We start from the raw sequence: 15,858 nt of genomic DNA, 5'->3' as shown, positions 1-15,858 counted from the left end.
AGGGTTCCAAGGAGGAGCTGGAGGATGAGAAAGAGACAGACAGAAAGACAGAGGCACCCTGGCCGTGGGGGAGCTGGACTTTTCATCCCAAAGTGAAGGCATGCATCACCCTGGGTTATCTTGTCCTGAACAATGACACAGATGGAAGTGGGGCAGACAGATCTGGAGGTGTATCTCCTCCACGCTCTGCAGGAGCGACACAGGCAGTGAAGCCTCACTGGAGTCTGCTTTCAAAATTGAGCTCATTTGCTGTCCAGGCACAAGCACGGTGCCCCCTGCAGCCCAGCCACACAGGAGTGGTTCAGAAAAGCTGTGACAGGAGGTCGCTGGGGTCCTTGTAGGACGTCAACATTAGGAAGTTAGAAGGCAGCACTTTCTCTGGCCCCAAACCAGGCCTATTTTAGTGCGTATCTGTTTGACGTCTCTGTCCAGCTGAGTGCCCATCCGGTGACACCCTGTTGGCTACGTGAACACTGGGAACTGGCCACAGCAGCCAACCTGGGGAGCTGTTAAGAGGAGGCAAACCCAGGGACAGCCAAAGCAAGACAAAACCCACAGGCCTGAGGTCCACAAAGGGAAAGCATAGGAAACAGTTCTGGCCCTGATGCTTTCCAGAGCACTATATTCACTGAAATGCCTTCAGAAAGAAGGGCCTGGCTTCGTCGGTTGGGAGTTGTATCCTTGGACCCACATCATAACCTCTGCGGGCCTCATGATAAGAGCAGGTCTGGACATGTTTTTGCCAGCCTTTCCCATGTTAAATTCACCCAGATTGTGGCATTTCCAGCTTAGGCGGCTCTGGGGCTCACAAGACTTTCCCAGTGTCCCTCGGTCTTGCTCCATTTCAGCTCTCTCACCCGCCCCTCATCCACTGCTCCCTGACTGGCAGCCTTTTGAATAACTCCTCAGTGCCCACTAGTGTTTGCCCTGCCTGGTTGGCTGACCTCTCAAATGAGCTATAGGGTCCTGCAGTCCTGGAAGGCCACTAACCTACCAGGCCTGCTAAAACTACACAATGCACAAGAAAACTAGAACATATTAAGTTACTCCCACAATCATCACCTTCTTAAAAAAAATTAAAGAACTTATTCAAACCATTACTTTTATAAATTAAATGTGTGTGTGTGTGTGTGTGTGTGTGTGTGTGTGTGTGTGTGCCTGAATGTATGTATGTGTGTACCACATGCATACAGGATTCCCATAAACATTTTTTAAAATTCTGGAACTGGATTTTCAGGCAGTTACAAGCTGACAACCCATCCCAGGTCCTCTGCAAGAGCAGTAAGAACTCCTAATTTAACACTCTTAAGAGTTAACTCTAGCCGGGCATGGTGGCGCAGGCTTGTAATCCCAGCACTGAGAGAGGCAGAGGCAGGCGGTTCTCTGTGAGTTCGAGGACAGCCTGGTCTACAAGGCAAGTCTAGGACAGCCAAGGCTACACAGAGAAATCCTGTCTCAAAAAACCAATTAAAAAAATAAAAATGAAAAGCTTTAACTCTAACACCTAAGCTATCATCACTCCAGCCTTTCTCAAGTCATTTTTTACAAAACTTATTTTTAATTTTAGACTGAAAATTTTCTAACCTAGTAAGTTCCTGTAGGGATTCCTAACTTCATGTGGATTACCCAAATGTTAATATTTTATTAGATAAGGAGTTATAAACATTTTTCTTCCCCCTCCCCGCCCTAGATAAAAAGTAATCCTAGTCAGCCTGATGGTGTCACTGTGGCCATGGTTACCATGGTTACCTACCCTGGAACTAAGCAGAGCTAAGCAGGACAAACCTGGAACGAGACTGTCCTGAAGGATGAGGAGCCGCCTGTACCTCTCTGAGCCTTTGGCTTTTAGGTTCCAGGACAGTCTTACAAACCAGCACATCTGGCCTCTGGCCTTCCCATAGTTAGCTTTGGTTGGCCAAAACATGACAAATGAACAACAGAAAAGTGTGGAGAAAACAGGAGGAGGTAAAGAAACTAACATCTGTGCTGTGAAAAAACAAAACTCCTTACAGCAAAAGAAGCCAAAAGCACCTGGGCTCGTGGGAGTGCCACACTGCGTGCTCTTCATGGGCTAGGAAACAAACCAGAGACCCCAGAGATAAATGAAGACTAAAAACAGCCTCCTGCCTCCTTGCCCTGTGGAGCAGTGTGGGATTTCAGCCTAGGTCCCTTTCCTGCTCCGGTGAGCTGCTTTGTAACCTTCAAGAAACTGCTGGCTCAAAGCCCCCTCCAAGGCCACTCACAATGTGGTGTCTAGTGGGGAGGGGCACCACAGGGCCTCTCATCCAAGGCTGGTGTCCAGGGACCGGGGAGAAGCACAGAGGATGAGAAAGGTATCTATGATGATCAGGGAGGAGAACAGTTTGTAGCCACCCCTGAGCAGAGGAAAGGTCTGGGACACGGATTTTAAGAAGGCAAACGCATGTGCAAGGCCATCCTAATGGCCACAAGCAGAGTCTCGGGAGGCGGGTAAGCTCTGATCGCTTCTTCAGACTGAAGATACTTATGTCCAAGATGGCACTGGGTTCTAACTGAGCAAGAGATGGGCTTGTGCACACAAAGCAAAGAAGAATATGCTGATTCCTGGTGGCAAACAAAGAAAGCCAGAGGAACCCAGGGGAAGTGACTGATGCCCATGGGGACAGCACCACAGCCTGTGCCAAAATTGGAAGCAATGTTCTTCCAAGGGCCACAGAGCCTATGTGATGCTGTGCCCCCTGAGGGCTTAAATAATAAGAAAGAAAGAAAGAAAGAAAGAAAGAAAGAAAGAAAGAAAGAAAGAAAGAAGGAAGTAAAAGTGAGTTTGAAAAGGGAAAGAGAAGGGATGCGAAGGGAAGAGAAGAGAGAGGGGGAAAGAAAGGAGGAAGGGTGGGGAGCAAAAGAGGAGGCAAGAGGGGAATATACTATTTCTCTATTCAGTCTGAGGAGACATTTAGCCCCCCTTACCTGCCACCCCCCATCTGCCCCCCCACATGCCCCCCGACCCCCGTCTACATGCCAAAATCCCCTTCTTGCTAGCAACGCTTTAGAAGTACCAGGATTAAGGGGTCTGCAGTGACGCGTGGTGGTTAAGAGCAATGCTCTCGCAGCAGACGTGGGTTCAGCTCCCAGCATCCATCCAGCAGCGCACACAATCTATAGCTCCAACTCCAAGAGATCCGATGCCCCCTTCTGGCCACTGTGGGCACTGCATGCATGTGTAGCACACGCACGCGCGCGCGCGCGCGCGCGCGCGCACACACACACACACACACACACACACACACACTTTAATTTTTTAAAAAACAGGATAGAAAAATCAAGAACAAGACATGGCACCTAACTCAGCCCAAGTTAACCCTCTTCCTAGGTGCCCCCTAGAAAGTACACGCTCTGCTTCCATAGGGTACTTCCCCAAGAACATCTCCTGCAGCTGCCTGATTCCTGTTTGTCTTGCGTTGGCTTCAGTATATTGAGGGGTCTTTTGTGTATTTGCTTATTTTCTAGATTTCATTGTTGTTGCTGCTGGTTGTATTCTGATGCTGTTTTGACACAGGTCCTTTCTATGTCCCCAGGTTGGCCTCACACGCTCCATCCTCTGATCTCAGGCTCCAAGGGCAGCCATGCAGAGCAACACCAGCCCACAGAACACATCAGTGCAATGCAGCAATGAGCCTTGCTTAAGAGAAGGCTTGGAGCCCAACGGCGATAGTAGTGCACACCTTTAATCCCAGCACTTGAGAGGCAGAGGCAAGTGGATCGATGAGAGTTCAAGGCCAGCCTGCTCTACAAAGTGAGTTCAGGACAGCCAGAGCTACACAAAGAAACCCTGTCTCAAAAAAAAAACAAACCAAATGAACAAATGAACAAAAAAGAGAAGGCTTATGTTTACCTCACAGTCACTTTTTTTTCCCCCAGACTTTGGGCTCCTTGTTGATAAAAATGCAATCAAAACACTTGAACAAGATCTCATTTTAAGGCTCAAAACTGAGCCTGTGTATTGTACCAGTAGGTCATGAAGGCAGGGAGGGACTCATTTTAATCACATTGTCTAGGCTGAAAGGAAAAGTCTTGGTGATTCCCACTTCCTGGGATGTGATAAGATAAAAAAGATATGATTAAAAAGCAATCCTAGAGCCAGGTGTGGTGGCACATGCCTGTAATCCCAGCACTCGGGAGGCAGAGGCAGGCAGATTGCTGTGAGTTCGAGGCCAGCCTGGTCTACAAAGTGAGTCCAGGACAGCCAAGGCTAACACAGAGAGACCTTGTCTCGAAAAAAACAAAAACAACAACAACAAAAAAAGCAATCCTAGAAGCCTGGTGGTGGTGGCGCACGCCTTTTATCCCAGCAAAGGCAGTCTACAAAGCCAAGGCTTCACAGAGAGACTCTGTCTCAGGGGGGGGAAAAAGCAGTCTTAGGGCTAGAGAGATGACTCAGAGGTTAAGAGAACTGACTGCTCTTCCAATGGGCCTGGGTTGAGTCCCAGCACCCACATGGCAGCCCACAACAATCTGTAGCTCTAGTGTCTGGGATCTGATGCCCTCTTCTGGCCTCCACCGGTACTGCATGCAGATGGTGTACAACATACATGCAGGCAAAATGTCGAAACACATTTTAAAAGAGAAATTTTTAAAGCTGGCCTGAGAAGGCCACTGGGGTAAAATTAGATGTAGATTCCTGAAAACCCTAAACTTCCTCCTTAGATGTGATAGAGATGGATGGGGAAGGGGCACACACACAGACAGAGAGACAAAGGCTGTAAACACAAAGAACTTCCTTTTGAAAGAGAAAACAGTCCTCTTAAAATAGTGATGTTCTAGCCAGTGTGGAGTCAGTCCGGGCCCCAGAGTTTAGACATAACCTCTGCAGCGGTTTGAAAGAGATTTCTGTCTTAGTTAGGACTTTATTGTTGTGGAGAGACACCATGACCACAGCAACTCATAAAGGAGTTCATTTTGCTGAGGCTGCCTTACGGTTTCTGAGGTTTAGTCCGTTATCACCACGGCAGCGTCCAGGCAGACATGGTGCTGGAGAAGGGGCTGAGGGTTCTACATCCTGATGTGCAGGCAGCAGAAGGAGACGGTGTACCACACTGGATGTAGCTTGAGCATAGGAGACCTTAAAGCCCTCCCTCACAGTGACACACTTCCTCCAACAAGGCCACACCTCCTAATAGTGCCATTCCCCATGGGCCAAGCATTCAAACAGGAGTCTATGGGGGGCATTCCAATGCCCCCCCACCCATATTCTTAGAAATCTGAATACTTGGACCCCAGTTGGGAGGGGGTAACCTTGTTGGAGGAAGTGTGTCACCAGGGGTAGATTTTGAGGTTTCAAAAGCCACACGCCGTTTCCAGTGTGCTGTCACTGATTTTTGTTTGGGGCATAAGCTGTCAGCTCTTAGTTGCTGCTGCAGCCGCCTGCTGCCTCTGCTCTGCCACCACAGACTATTAACTTCTGGAACCGTAAATCAAACAGGCCCTGTCTTCTAGAAGTCACCTTGGCCTCTGTGTTCTATCACAGCAACAGAAAAGTTACTAAGATCATCTCTGAACTAAGATCTTTCTCTATCCACTAAGCTAGACAAAGTGTATTTGCCCACATTCCCCAAGTCTCCCCCCACCCTAACAGGGAAATACATTAATTTCCATATCCCAACCCCCTGCTTTATCCTTCTGGGATATGGGGACTAGGAAACCCATGAAGGCAGGCACCAACTCCATCTTGCTCCACGCTAGCCTTGGGTGTCCAACCCAATGTCCGTATCTACAACTAATATCACATTCCCAGCATGCTCTTTAGAGTGCTTAGGGCCCAGGCTTTGCAGCCACCTCCCTAGCGAGCGCCAAACCATCAGCATTTCCTCTTAATGGGATAAAATGAACCAGACCTTTGCTCTGGACCAACAAAGCTATGAGCCCCAGAGCAAGGAAACTCACAACCCACCTGTGACTTCTTTCATTTATAGAGGTGCTATGCACCCCCAGACCCAGGGCCAGTGGGAAATACCCATGAACTGAGGTACGGGCCAGCCACCGGGAACCCAGGCTGGCACTAAAGCGCATGAGCAGAATCAGAGCCCTTGACAGGGAGAGAAAATTGCAAGCAAACTGCCTGGGTGCTCTTTCACCCCCATGGTCCAATTTTTGAAAAGCAGGGGCCAGCTTTCCTGAATGAGAATTTGATTTTTCAGCCCCCCATTTCTCTGCTCCAAGGAGAATGCTAACAGAGCCCACCTTGACCTCATCCCAGAAAGGTCAGAGCAAGGAGCCCTCAGACTCCAAATATTCCTCCCACCCACCCGACAGAAGGCAGGAAATGTTCTCCATATGGCCTGTGCTTCGTGTTCCAAAATATACACGTATGCTCCTCTTACTGTGGCAAGAATACACACACACACACTGCCGTGGGCTCCTTAAAACTGCCAGTCATCGGTGCTACTGGGGCACTGTGCCTGGGTCACAGCAAGTGTTCACAATAGTAAACACTCCTACCACCAGCACCACCATCCTCTCTCATGCCAAGTTCAACGCAGCCGGAGTCATGAGGAGGGCCTCACTGGGCCAGAGATGCGTGTTTTTCAAATGCTTTGCAGAACTTGTCTGCTCTTGATTTAATTACTCTATTCCACCAAATGACCTAATCAATCAAACAAGGGGGGACATTTCTCTTCATGAGCACATGAAATTAAATGGCTTTTCCATCCTGTGGCTGGAGGGTTTCAGCTCAGCTTTGGCAGGTTGATGTAAACAACATACCCAAAGAATTTTAATTGCCATGGCTTTAATGAGGCCCCATTAAAATCCACTAAGCAGCTCCACTGGATGGCCCAGGCACACCGCCCTCTAACTACCAAACAGCAAGGTCCTTATAAGCCTGGCCCTGGCCTCTGAGGTTAAGGACTAAGCAGAGCAACAATTACAAGGGATAAGAAATCGGCGTGTGCAAAACTTGACAGTCCCCTTTCCGTCCCCCAACTACCCAGAAGGCCTGGGATATGCCAGCTGAGGGCAGAGGCCTGGGCCATCAGCTTCGGAAGAACCCACTCTCCTCCCCCACAAAATAAACAGGACAGCCAGAGGCCAGTGCAAAAGTCCCCACACATCACCCTGTCCAGTAAAACTGGACAAAGCAGGAAGGACTGCCGCAGCTGCAAGACCCAGGGTCATTCCGAACAGGAAACCACACAGCCACAGAGAGGTGCCGCCCCCACCCAGTTTGCCTCTCACCTGGAAGGCTGGAGACTTAGGACAGTTTATTTTGGATTTTGGTTGGGGGGGGGGTTGTTTGTCTGTTTTAGAAAAATTGACAGCATCTATCTGTCTGTGTACATAAAATTGGGACTCAAACCCATGCCCCATACACACCAGGCAAATAGTTATAACTGTTCTGTTTCTCCAGCCAATCAGTTTAAATGTATGTTTTCTTTGGTCCAGTGTGCTACAAAGACTATACCCTGCCAGATATACTCCAAAATAGTACGCCTAAGAATGTTTACTTTACTGTGGGCCAGCAAGAAGGGCGCCTGCAGCTGAGGTCTACACCCTGAGATCAATCCCCAGAACCCACACGGCGGAAGGGGAGAAGGGATCCCCCGTGATTGGTTGTTCTCTAACCTCTGCAGGCACCATGGGACCCAGGAGCCACCACCCAATACAAAATAAATGTAAAAAGATGTAATGTGTGGCCTATAAAAGTAAAACCGGAAGCATCAACACACATCAACATGGATCTAGTACTAGTAGAGTGTATTCACATCACATGTGCACACACACACACACACACACACACACACACACACACACACACTTACTCAGGAATCTGCACATGATTCTAAGGTTTTGTATTAGGTAAAATAAAGGCATAATGGGTAGAGGCTGGTGTCGTGGCTCCTGGGTCAAGAATACTGGCTGCTCTTCCAGAGGACCTGGGTCAGTCCCCAGGACCCATGTGGTAGCTCACAGCTACCTGTTACTCTGCTTTACAGAGATCAAATGCTCTCTTCTGCCTTCCACGGGCACCAGGCACACACGTGGTATACGGACATACATCCAAACACATAAAATACAATGATTAAAAATGTAAAAGTGTAAAGCCGGGCGTGGTGGCACACGCCTTTAATCCCAGCACTCGGGAGGCAGAGGCAGGCGGATCGCTGTGAGTTCGAGGCCAGCCTGGTCTACAAAGCGAGTTCAGGACAACCAAGGCTACACAGAGAAACCCTGTCTCAAAAAAACCAAAACCAAAAAAAAAAAAAAAATGTAAAAGTGTAATGGGTACAGAATGCTTCTGTGTCAGCCAAAACACATGAGACATACACTCTACAGGAATACCCAATATTTTCCCCTGACTCCTTCAGGGAGACTGGCAGGCTTTCTTGCCTTCACTTCTGACAGACAGCAGATAACTTGCCTCATACAATAGTATATAATAGTGTGTCTGGTGGGGTTTAGTGCAATAGTATAGACATGAAACTGCAGATGTGAGAAACTTCCCGGAACCTACTAAGAAAGCTTTTATCTTAGAGAGCATTTTGGTTTTTTGGGTTTTTGTTTTGTTTTGTTGATGTGTTTGAATGTTTGCCAGCACCACATGAGTGCCCGATGCCCTTGGAGATCAAAAAGAAGAAGAAGAAGAAGGCATCAGATCCCCCGGAACTGGAGTAACAGGTGGCTGTGGGCATCGTATGTGTGCTGGGAACGGAACCTGGGTCCTCTAGAAGAGAGGCCAGTGCTCTTAATGGCCAAGCCATCTCTCCTGCCCATGAACCATGTTTTTGATCAAAGAGATCCTGAGGGATCCAGGAGGAGACATACACAGGAGCTGCCTGAGTTTTGCTCTAGGTGGGACTGTTCGGCCTCTCACGGTCATTCTGTGGGTCTGCTTTTCCTGGAATGATCCGTCGTGGGTTTGTACTAAAGTTGAAACAGTAGCAATACGTCAGAAAGGAAGAGTAAGGGTGGAGGGACAAGTAGGGGCAGCAGACAAGTGAAGGCAGAGCCCAGTTGGCTAGAGACTGGGGAGAGGAGAAGAGGGACAGATGCACCCGCCTGTGTTTCCGGATAAAGGAAGCCACGAACCAGGTGCCTTGAACTGGTCCCCAAAGTGTGTATGGTTTGAACACTAGCAGCTGGAAGCCGTGAGTTCTAGTGTTTACAGCCTGGAACCGGCCCTGAGGTCCCATCATTACAGCAGACGGGTCTGTCAAGGGGCGTCCAGAGCACAGTCTCAAGGGCGTCTCCTCCTGCCCCTTGTCATACCTGCCATCTTGAAAACGATAAGCCATAGCATCTCCATCACAGAGGGGACAGGCCAGGACCTCTCAGCCTCACATGTTCACTGTCCTGATTCTGGATCTGATCCACCAGGGTTGGTTTCCTTACAGTGTTGGCTTGAAAATACTCGCTAATGCAAGGCAGACTCCCAGAAGGCACGTGACCATAGGCCCAGCACTGTTCCTTGCATGTGACCCTAGCATGTGCTACACAAATTCACAGTGGAACAAACTAAAGTGAAAGCCATCTTGAGAAGCAGGGGTGTCCAAGAGCACCAGGCCCCATCTGAGGCCAGCGAAATGAAGGAGGACCACATCAGCCAAAGAGGACAGACAAGACGCCTTTCCAACCTCCTCTCTAAACACAGAGGTCTCCCTTCACTTCCATTCTACCGTCTTTTCATTGTAGGTTTAACGTCTGCACTATCACTGCACCCTAACCCCCCTGTTGTACAAGTTGAGGCTGCACAGAAGGTCGCCTATGAGAAAGTCAGAGACATGCACGACAGAGAGGAAGTCCTATGCCTGTCAACCATGCGAACTGAGCCAGGGAATGTAGAAATGGCCACTCGTGTAGTGGGGTGGGCAGACAGTCTCTGTGTGGCTGGGTACAGTGCAACCAAGAAGAGAAGAGGCCTCCACATTGCACTTCCGCTATGCCAAGATGTCTGTAGCTCTGTGTTGGCATTGGCTGTCTCTCCGTCTGTCTATGCTGTCTGATGCTGGGATGGATACCATGGCACAGGCTCCCAAGCACACCATTTCAGTGAGACGGGCTCACTCTAATGACCTGTGCTCCTGACTGCGGGCTCACGGGGCTGCCCCTAGGTGCAAGCTGGAAGCTGTGAAGGGCAATGCCTACAAACACTGGCACTGACTGGGTTTGAGTTCTGTCCCTGCCCTTACTAGCTGCATGTCCTCAGACCATCTCTCCTCGAGGACCTTGGCGTCCTCGACTGTTGTGTACATTCGAGGAATATGTTCATGAAGTGTTTAGCATAGAGGGTAACCAAAGGAAAAGCCTGACCTGAGGACAGACACACATCTGCAGACAGACACATGAGCAGAAGCTGCTGCCAGAGCCCAACTTTGACAGGGAGTACCAGCAAGATGCATTGTCTACACACACACACACACACACACACACACACACAACTCACAGCTCTGGTTTTTCCTCCCACAGGGAGAAAGAGGACAAAGGAAGCAGGATGCTTGTAAGCATGTACATGCTAGATAGGTCAGCAGAGAGGGCTGGTGGGGGGGACAGGGAAGAGGGGACAGCAGGCCACCCAAGCACCTCAGCATCAAACTCTCCCCACACCAACTGATGCTATAGCGGGACAACAAGTGCAGATGCTTGTCCTGACTCGGCTGCTGCTAAGTCAAACCTGCAGCGTCCATAAGGAAAGGGGTTCTTCCATGTGGGATCCTCGCTAGGAGAGAAAGGGTGGAGAAAGGAGAGCACAGGTGGACAGATGACAAGCAGGTGAGATCAGGCTTCCGGCCAACAGGGGCCAACAGGATGGAGAAGTGGGGCTACTAGAGAAGTTCTTCAGGATGGTCAGCCTCAAGGGCATCTTTAGCATAGGTAGTGTGTGCCTTCCCATGGAGGATCGGCAGTCTGTGAGCGCTGGTCATGTGTGCCTTCCCATGGAGGATCAGCAGTCTGTGAGCACTGGTCATGTGTGCCAGCACATGGAGGATCGGCAGTCTGTGACCGCTGGTCATGTGTGCCAGCACATGGAGGGCTGTGCAGGGGGCTGACTAGAGAACAAAAGGAAACAGGGTGCCTGCTTGTCATCTCATGGGCACAGGAACGAATGCAGCACAGGGCAGACAGCAGGTCCTCAGCTCACTTCCTGGGCCCTGGCTAGACAGGAAGCAGAAGAGAAGAGCAGGCAGGACACTACTTATCCGGGCGTGGGATGAGACAAGGGTTTCCACTGATAGGCAAAGAGGCAGCCGTGCACAAATCTAGCCATAAAACTGGCCAGACCCGTTTCCTAAATAACCTGTGATCTTTCCAGGGAGAGTGCCCTGCTAAACATGGTGCACTGCACAGCTACTTTCATTTCTTCTCCCTCCCAAGGCTCCATTCAAATACCAGGATGACAAGCTCCTGAATGGATATTACTGTCCAGAAATCATCCTGTCAGAGTGAGGCTCATGCAGCTGGGCCTAGCATAGCTACACAGACATATCAAAGGAAAAGACAGTTGTTCACTGCCTTTCTGATGCTTGTGAACATTTTTCTGATTAAAACACCTAATTGTAATACACTGATTGGCTCAGCTGTGAGGATGACAGACAGAGTGGGTAAGACAGTGGGCATGAGGGAAGTCTGTGAAGACCCAGTCTTATTCTCCTGGACAAGTCAACATATGATATGTAAAACAAAAAATTATTAAATGAACAGTGTTTACATTTCTCTGAGGAAAATGGAGGAAGCCAGAATGTGAAATTGCTTTCTGTTTAATTTCATATTTATTTCTAATTATGTGTCTCTGTGTGGGTATGTGCATGTGAGTGCAGGTGTGCATGGAGACCAGAAGAGGGCATCAGATCCCTTAACCTGGACTTACAAGTGATTGTGAGACACCAACGTGGGTCCTAGGAATTCAGCTCTGGTCTTCTGCAAGAGCAGTGGGTGCTCTCAACTGAGGGGCCAGCTCTCCAGGCCCAGAAGAACTAGTTTTAAAGTGAATCTGACTCTGCATCCTCATTCTCGTTTGGGGGTTGGTCGGTTTATTTGCTTGCTTTGGTTTAGACTTTGGCATGGGGGTTTATCAAGACCAAACTGGCCTTGAACTTGCGGTGCCCACCTGCCTCTGCAGTGCTGAATCACAGGTGTTTGCCACCAAGCCCGTCTTGAACTTTAATTCCTTTCAGATTTAAAGATCAATGAGTCTAGAATGCAAGACAGTATGTAAGAAGACACTTGTTAATCACTAGGAGCCCAGACAGTATTTAACTCCCAATATCATCGACATAAAGCAGGTTGACCAAACAAAAGCTAACTTAAACAACAACAACAACAAAAAAGATCTATTTCAACACTACAGTTACTTTATGCTTTACACATGCACACATGTGCACACATATACATACGCATGTACATACACTCATGTATGCACATACACAAATTCACACACACGTACAAGTTCACTCATACAAATTCACACTCCACACTCACGCACTCAACATCCACACCCACACTCACATGTACACTGACACACAGGATACTTCTTAGATCTTTCTCTGCTGGCTGTACCACCCGTGCACAAATTAACCATATTCTAGCTGCCAGTGAGCTAAACTTGTCGATTGTTAATTATCTGTCTTTTGCCTTCCTGTTTGTAGCAGAAACAGCTTCTGAGAGCCCCCAACAGTCCAGGTACCTAAATCCATAAACTCAGGAGAGATGCCGGCCACCCGGCCTTACCTGCATAGGCATTAGCCTGCTGCAGGAGGTCCGTGCAGGTGTGCACATCTGCAAATGCTCGGATGCCCAGGCAGTTGGTAGGATGCAGTTGAGACTGCAGAAAGTCACAGCAGTTCTGCCGAACGTCCATGAGCTGCAGCAAGCTGGCCGCTGGAAGCAGGACCTGCAAGAGAATGTGACACTCTGAGATTCCTGGTCCCACAGCAGGAGCTCATCCCCGAAATCACTGTCCAATCATGCTCCTTTGACCTTATACTCAAGATTTTTCTCACGGCTCTCCACTGTCTTCCCACTGAGTCCACACTTCCCAGCCTGCTTTTGCCCCTAGAGCCCCGCCCACAAGTTGAGTCTCAGTATCATAGCACACTGTAAAGCTTTCTAGGGTGGTCTCCAACCCAGGACCTTAGTAAAATGCAGGTTCAGCAGGCCTAGGCGGGCCTGAAAGCCCACTCATCTCGAAGAACTCGTGTGACCTCATACCTGCCGGACCATTAACAACATCCAGAAAGACAAAATGTGAACAGCACATGTACAGCACACACAGAGGCTACACTTTGGTGTCACCCATAGAACTGTGAATCCTGATGCCTGGGTATCCCTCCTAAAGATGCTGACGGGTATGGGCTATTGTGTGCAGGTTTTCTGAGATGAAAACCTTCCATCTTAGAGGAAAGCTTGTTAAGACATGGGATGTCTACAGGGAGGTAAAACATCAGGATGTTCTCAGAAGAGGTGAAACACTCCACCCTTCAGGGAGGCTCTTTGTTTGTTTGTTTGTTTCCAAGACAGAGATTCTCTGTGTAGCCTTGGCTGTCCTGGATTCATGTTGTAGACCAGGCTGGCCTTGAACTCACAGAGATCCACCTACCTCTGCCTCCCAAGTGCTGGGATTAAAGGCGTGCGCCACCACGCCTGGCACAGAGAAGCTCTTAAGCTAAGGAGATAAGCAATTTAACATCCTTAGGAAGTCCCTGAAACTGACTGTATCCACTAGGCCCTCCCTCCCCAGGGTTGTACAAGCAGTAAGGACTGTGGAAAGACACTCAGACAAGCTGAGCTGCTTGGAGGAAGCGGAAACCGGCTGACCTTCCTCGAGAAGGCTCAGACCAACTGTGGTACCTGCAAAGGACACCCTCCAATGTGTCGAGATGCCTGTAAATTGTGTGGTGAGCTCCAGGTTCCCAGCTTTAGTCAGTTGTCACCCTGCTGGGATGGGCCTTGGTGAGACAGCTGCCTTGAAGTCATTTCTGTTCCTGAAGCAACCTCAGTAAAACTTAACTGGTTTTCCAAAGCTAAACTATGGTGGCATCTGTTGTTTGGTCTGTCATCAGTTCCCTATCTGGGGCAAATAAATGTTGCTTGACATCTCCCCAGAAATAGTGCCCCACGACAGGTGTGACCTGGGCGTGGCACAATGTCTAAGGCTTCTCTAGCTAGCCGGGTTTGAGAACCACTGCCCTGCAGCTTCCTTGTGCTGCCCTCACTGAAAGGCTCTTGTTGAGTTGCTCACTAGCTCCTTCTCCACCTAACCGCCGAGCGTCTGTGTGCCAGGCACCGGCCAAGGCTCTAAGAGTCAGTGTTGAGCAGAGTGAACCACCTCTTGCTTTTATGGCACTTATCATCTGACCAAGAGAGACTCAGTGGCTGCGGACTCAGGCCACCCTCCTCCCCAACGGGTTAAACCCTTGTTCAAAGGAAGCCCTTGTGCGTCCTCAGGAGCGCTTTCTTATAAAAAGTCACAGGACACTTATTCTGCATCATGGAAAACAGACTAGTTCTTGCTTGGGTGTGTGCGTACATGTTTTTCCTGAGAACCAGGGGAAACTGGCTGGAGCAAGCCTGCTGGGCGCTCCCTACTGACCCTTGTCAAGCTTCCCACAGCTGCCTAAGCCTGGCCTCGAGATCATTAAAAAAAAAAGAAAAAAAAAAAAGAAAAACATCCTGCCCCTCTGGACCCCGCTGCCCCCACTCACTCTGCACAAGAGGCAGGCAGCTGGAATAATTTACCAAATTTGGGAGGGTGGGGGGACCACAGCATTGACTTAAGATTCCTTCATCTTGCAGACCCAGCACCAGTTCCTCGAAGCAATTCCTTGCTCCTCTGTCCTTCCTCCCGGGTGTTCCCTTCAGTTCTCAGGGAGAGAACTGAACTCCAGCTGTCCCCACTGCACAGTGCCCAGGAAGACAAGGCTGCAGGCATGTCTGCGTTTGTTTTCTTTGTTCTGGGCATTGCGGGTATCTTTTTTCTTTTCTTTTCTTTTCTTTTTTCTTTTTTCTTTTTCCTTTTCTTTTTTTTAATAATAATTTAAATGCTGGACGCTGATCTTCTGCCAGAACATCTCAGGGCCCTCCGTGTGGACTCCCATCACCTCCTCTACGTGCTTAGGCCTAACACCATGCCCCGCTGGTCATGCTTGGGGCTTGTCTTTCCACAAGTTCTAATGGGACTGTGGGACATCCCAGGACTTCCATTGCTATGGAACGACAGTGTGCGCTGTTCTGCATCTTTGCCCAAATGTATCAACTTCTAACCCAAGAACTCCACTGTATGTCAGACTGAGCCAGGCAGAGCTCTCCCTGCGGGCAGCGGACACCTGGCTCAGTCTGGGAGCTCCGCCCATCTACCAGCTCCTGCTTCTCCCTGGAAAAGCCACGCCCCTCCTCCCACCCGCCACCCTGCCTCCTCCCTCTCGCTCTGTCCTCAGCAAGGCTGAGCTAAATTAGCACAATGTCCTTGATGTTTTCTGGCCCACTGATTCATTCCTAAAGAAAAGAAAGATAAAAATCACCTTTGCCTTAAAGTTTTAAAACAGGTGAACCCAACTAGAGCCCAAATCTAACCGCCCGAGCTCCGTCCCTACCAGGCCTCCTCCGCCCCACCAGGCAGCCATAAGCTTGGAAACTCAATTAACCTGTGGACAACTCAGCCAGGCCACACAGATCCCAAGACCAGATTAGTTCCTGCCTGCCTACCGTTCTTGCTGAAGGGAAGGGACGGCTGTACACCACGTGACCCCACAACACCTCTGGCCAGTCATCTGGTACTGTCTGACCCTGCTAGGCTACTAGGATGGAGGTTATCCCTTGCCAGTAACTCTCAAGAAGGCTGAGACCCCAGTCTATCCCCAGACTGTGCTGCCAAGTCTCAGCAAGACTATGCCA

General features: G+C 49.4%; 1 protein-coding gene across 2 annotated transcripts in view; it reads right to left on the bottom strand.

Moving 5' to 3' along the window:
* Nucleotides 1-15,858, bottom strand: part of KLHL3 (kelch like family member 3) — a 136,560-nt gene that overhangs the window by 55,825 nt on the left and 64,877 nt on the right. For both annotated transcript variants that reach the window (XM_084794555.1, XM_084794554.1), the window contains one exon: nt 12,697-12,859. In XM_084794555.1, the coding sequence (XP_084650681.1) occupies nt 12,697-12,859 (163 nt within the window). The remainder of the gene's footprint in view (nt 1-12,696; nt 12,860-15,858) is intronic.

This window comes from Acomys minous, assembly GCF_964271855.1.
Source record: "Acomys minous genome assembly, chromosome: 9".
NCBI classification, from domain to species: Eukaryota; Metazoa; Chordata; class Mammalia; order Rodentia; family Muridae; genus Acomys; species Acomys minous.
This window is presented reverse-complemented; position numbering and strand designations above follow the sequence as displayed.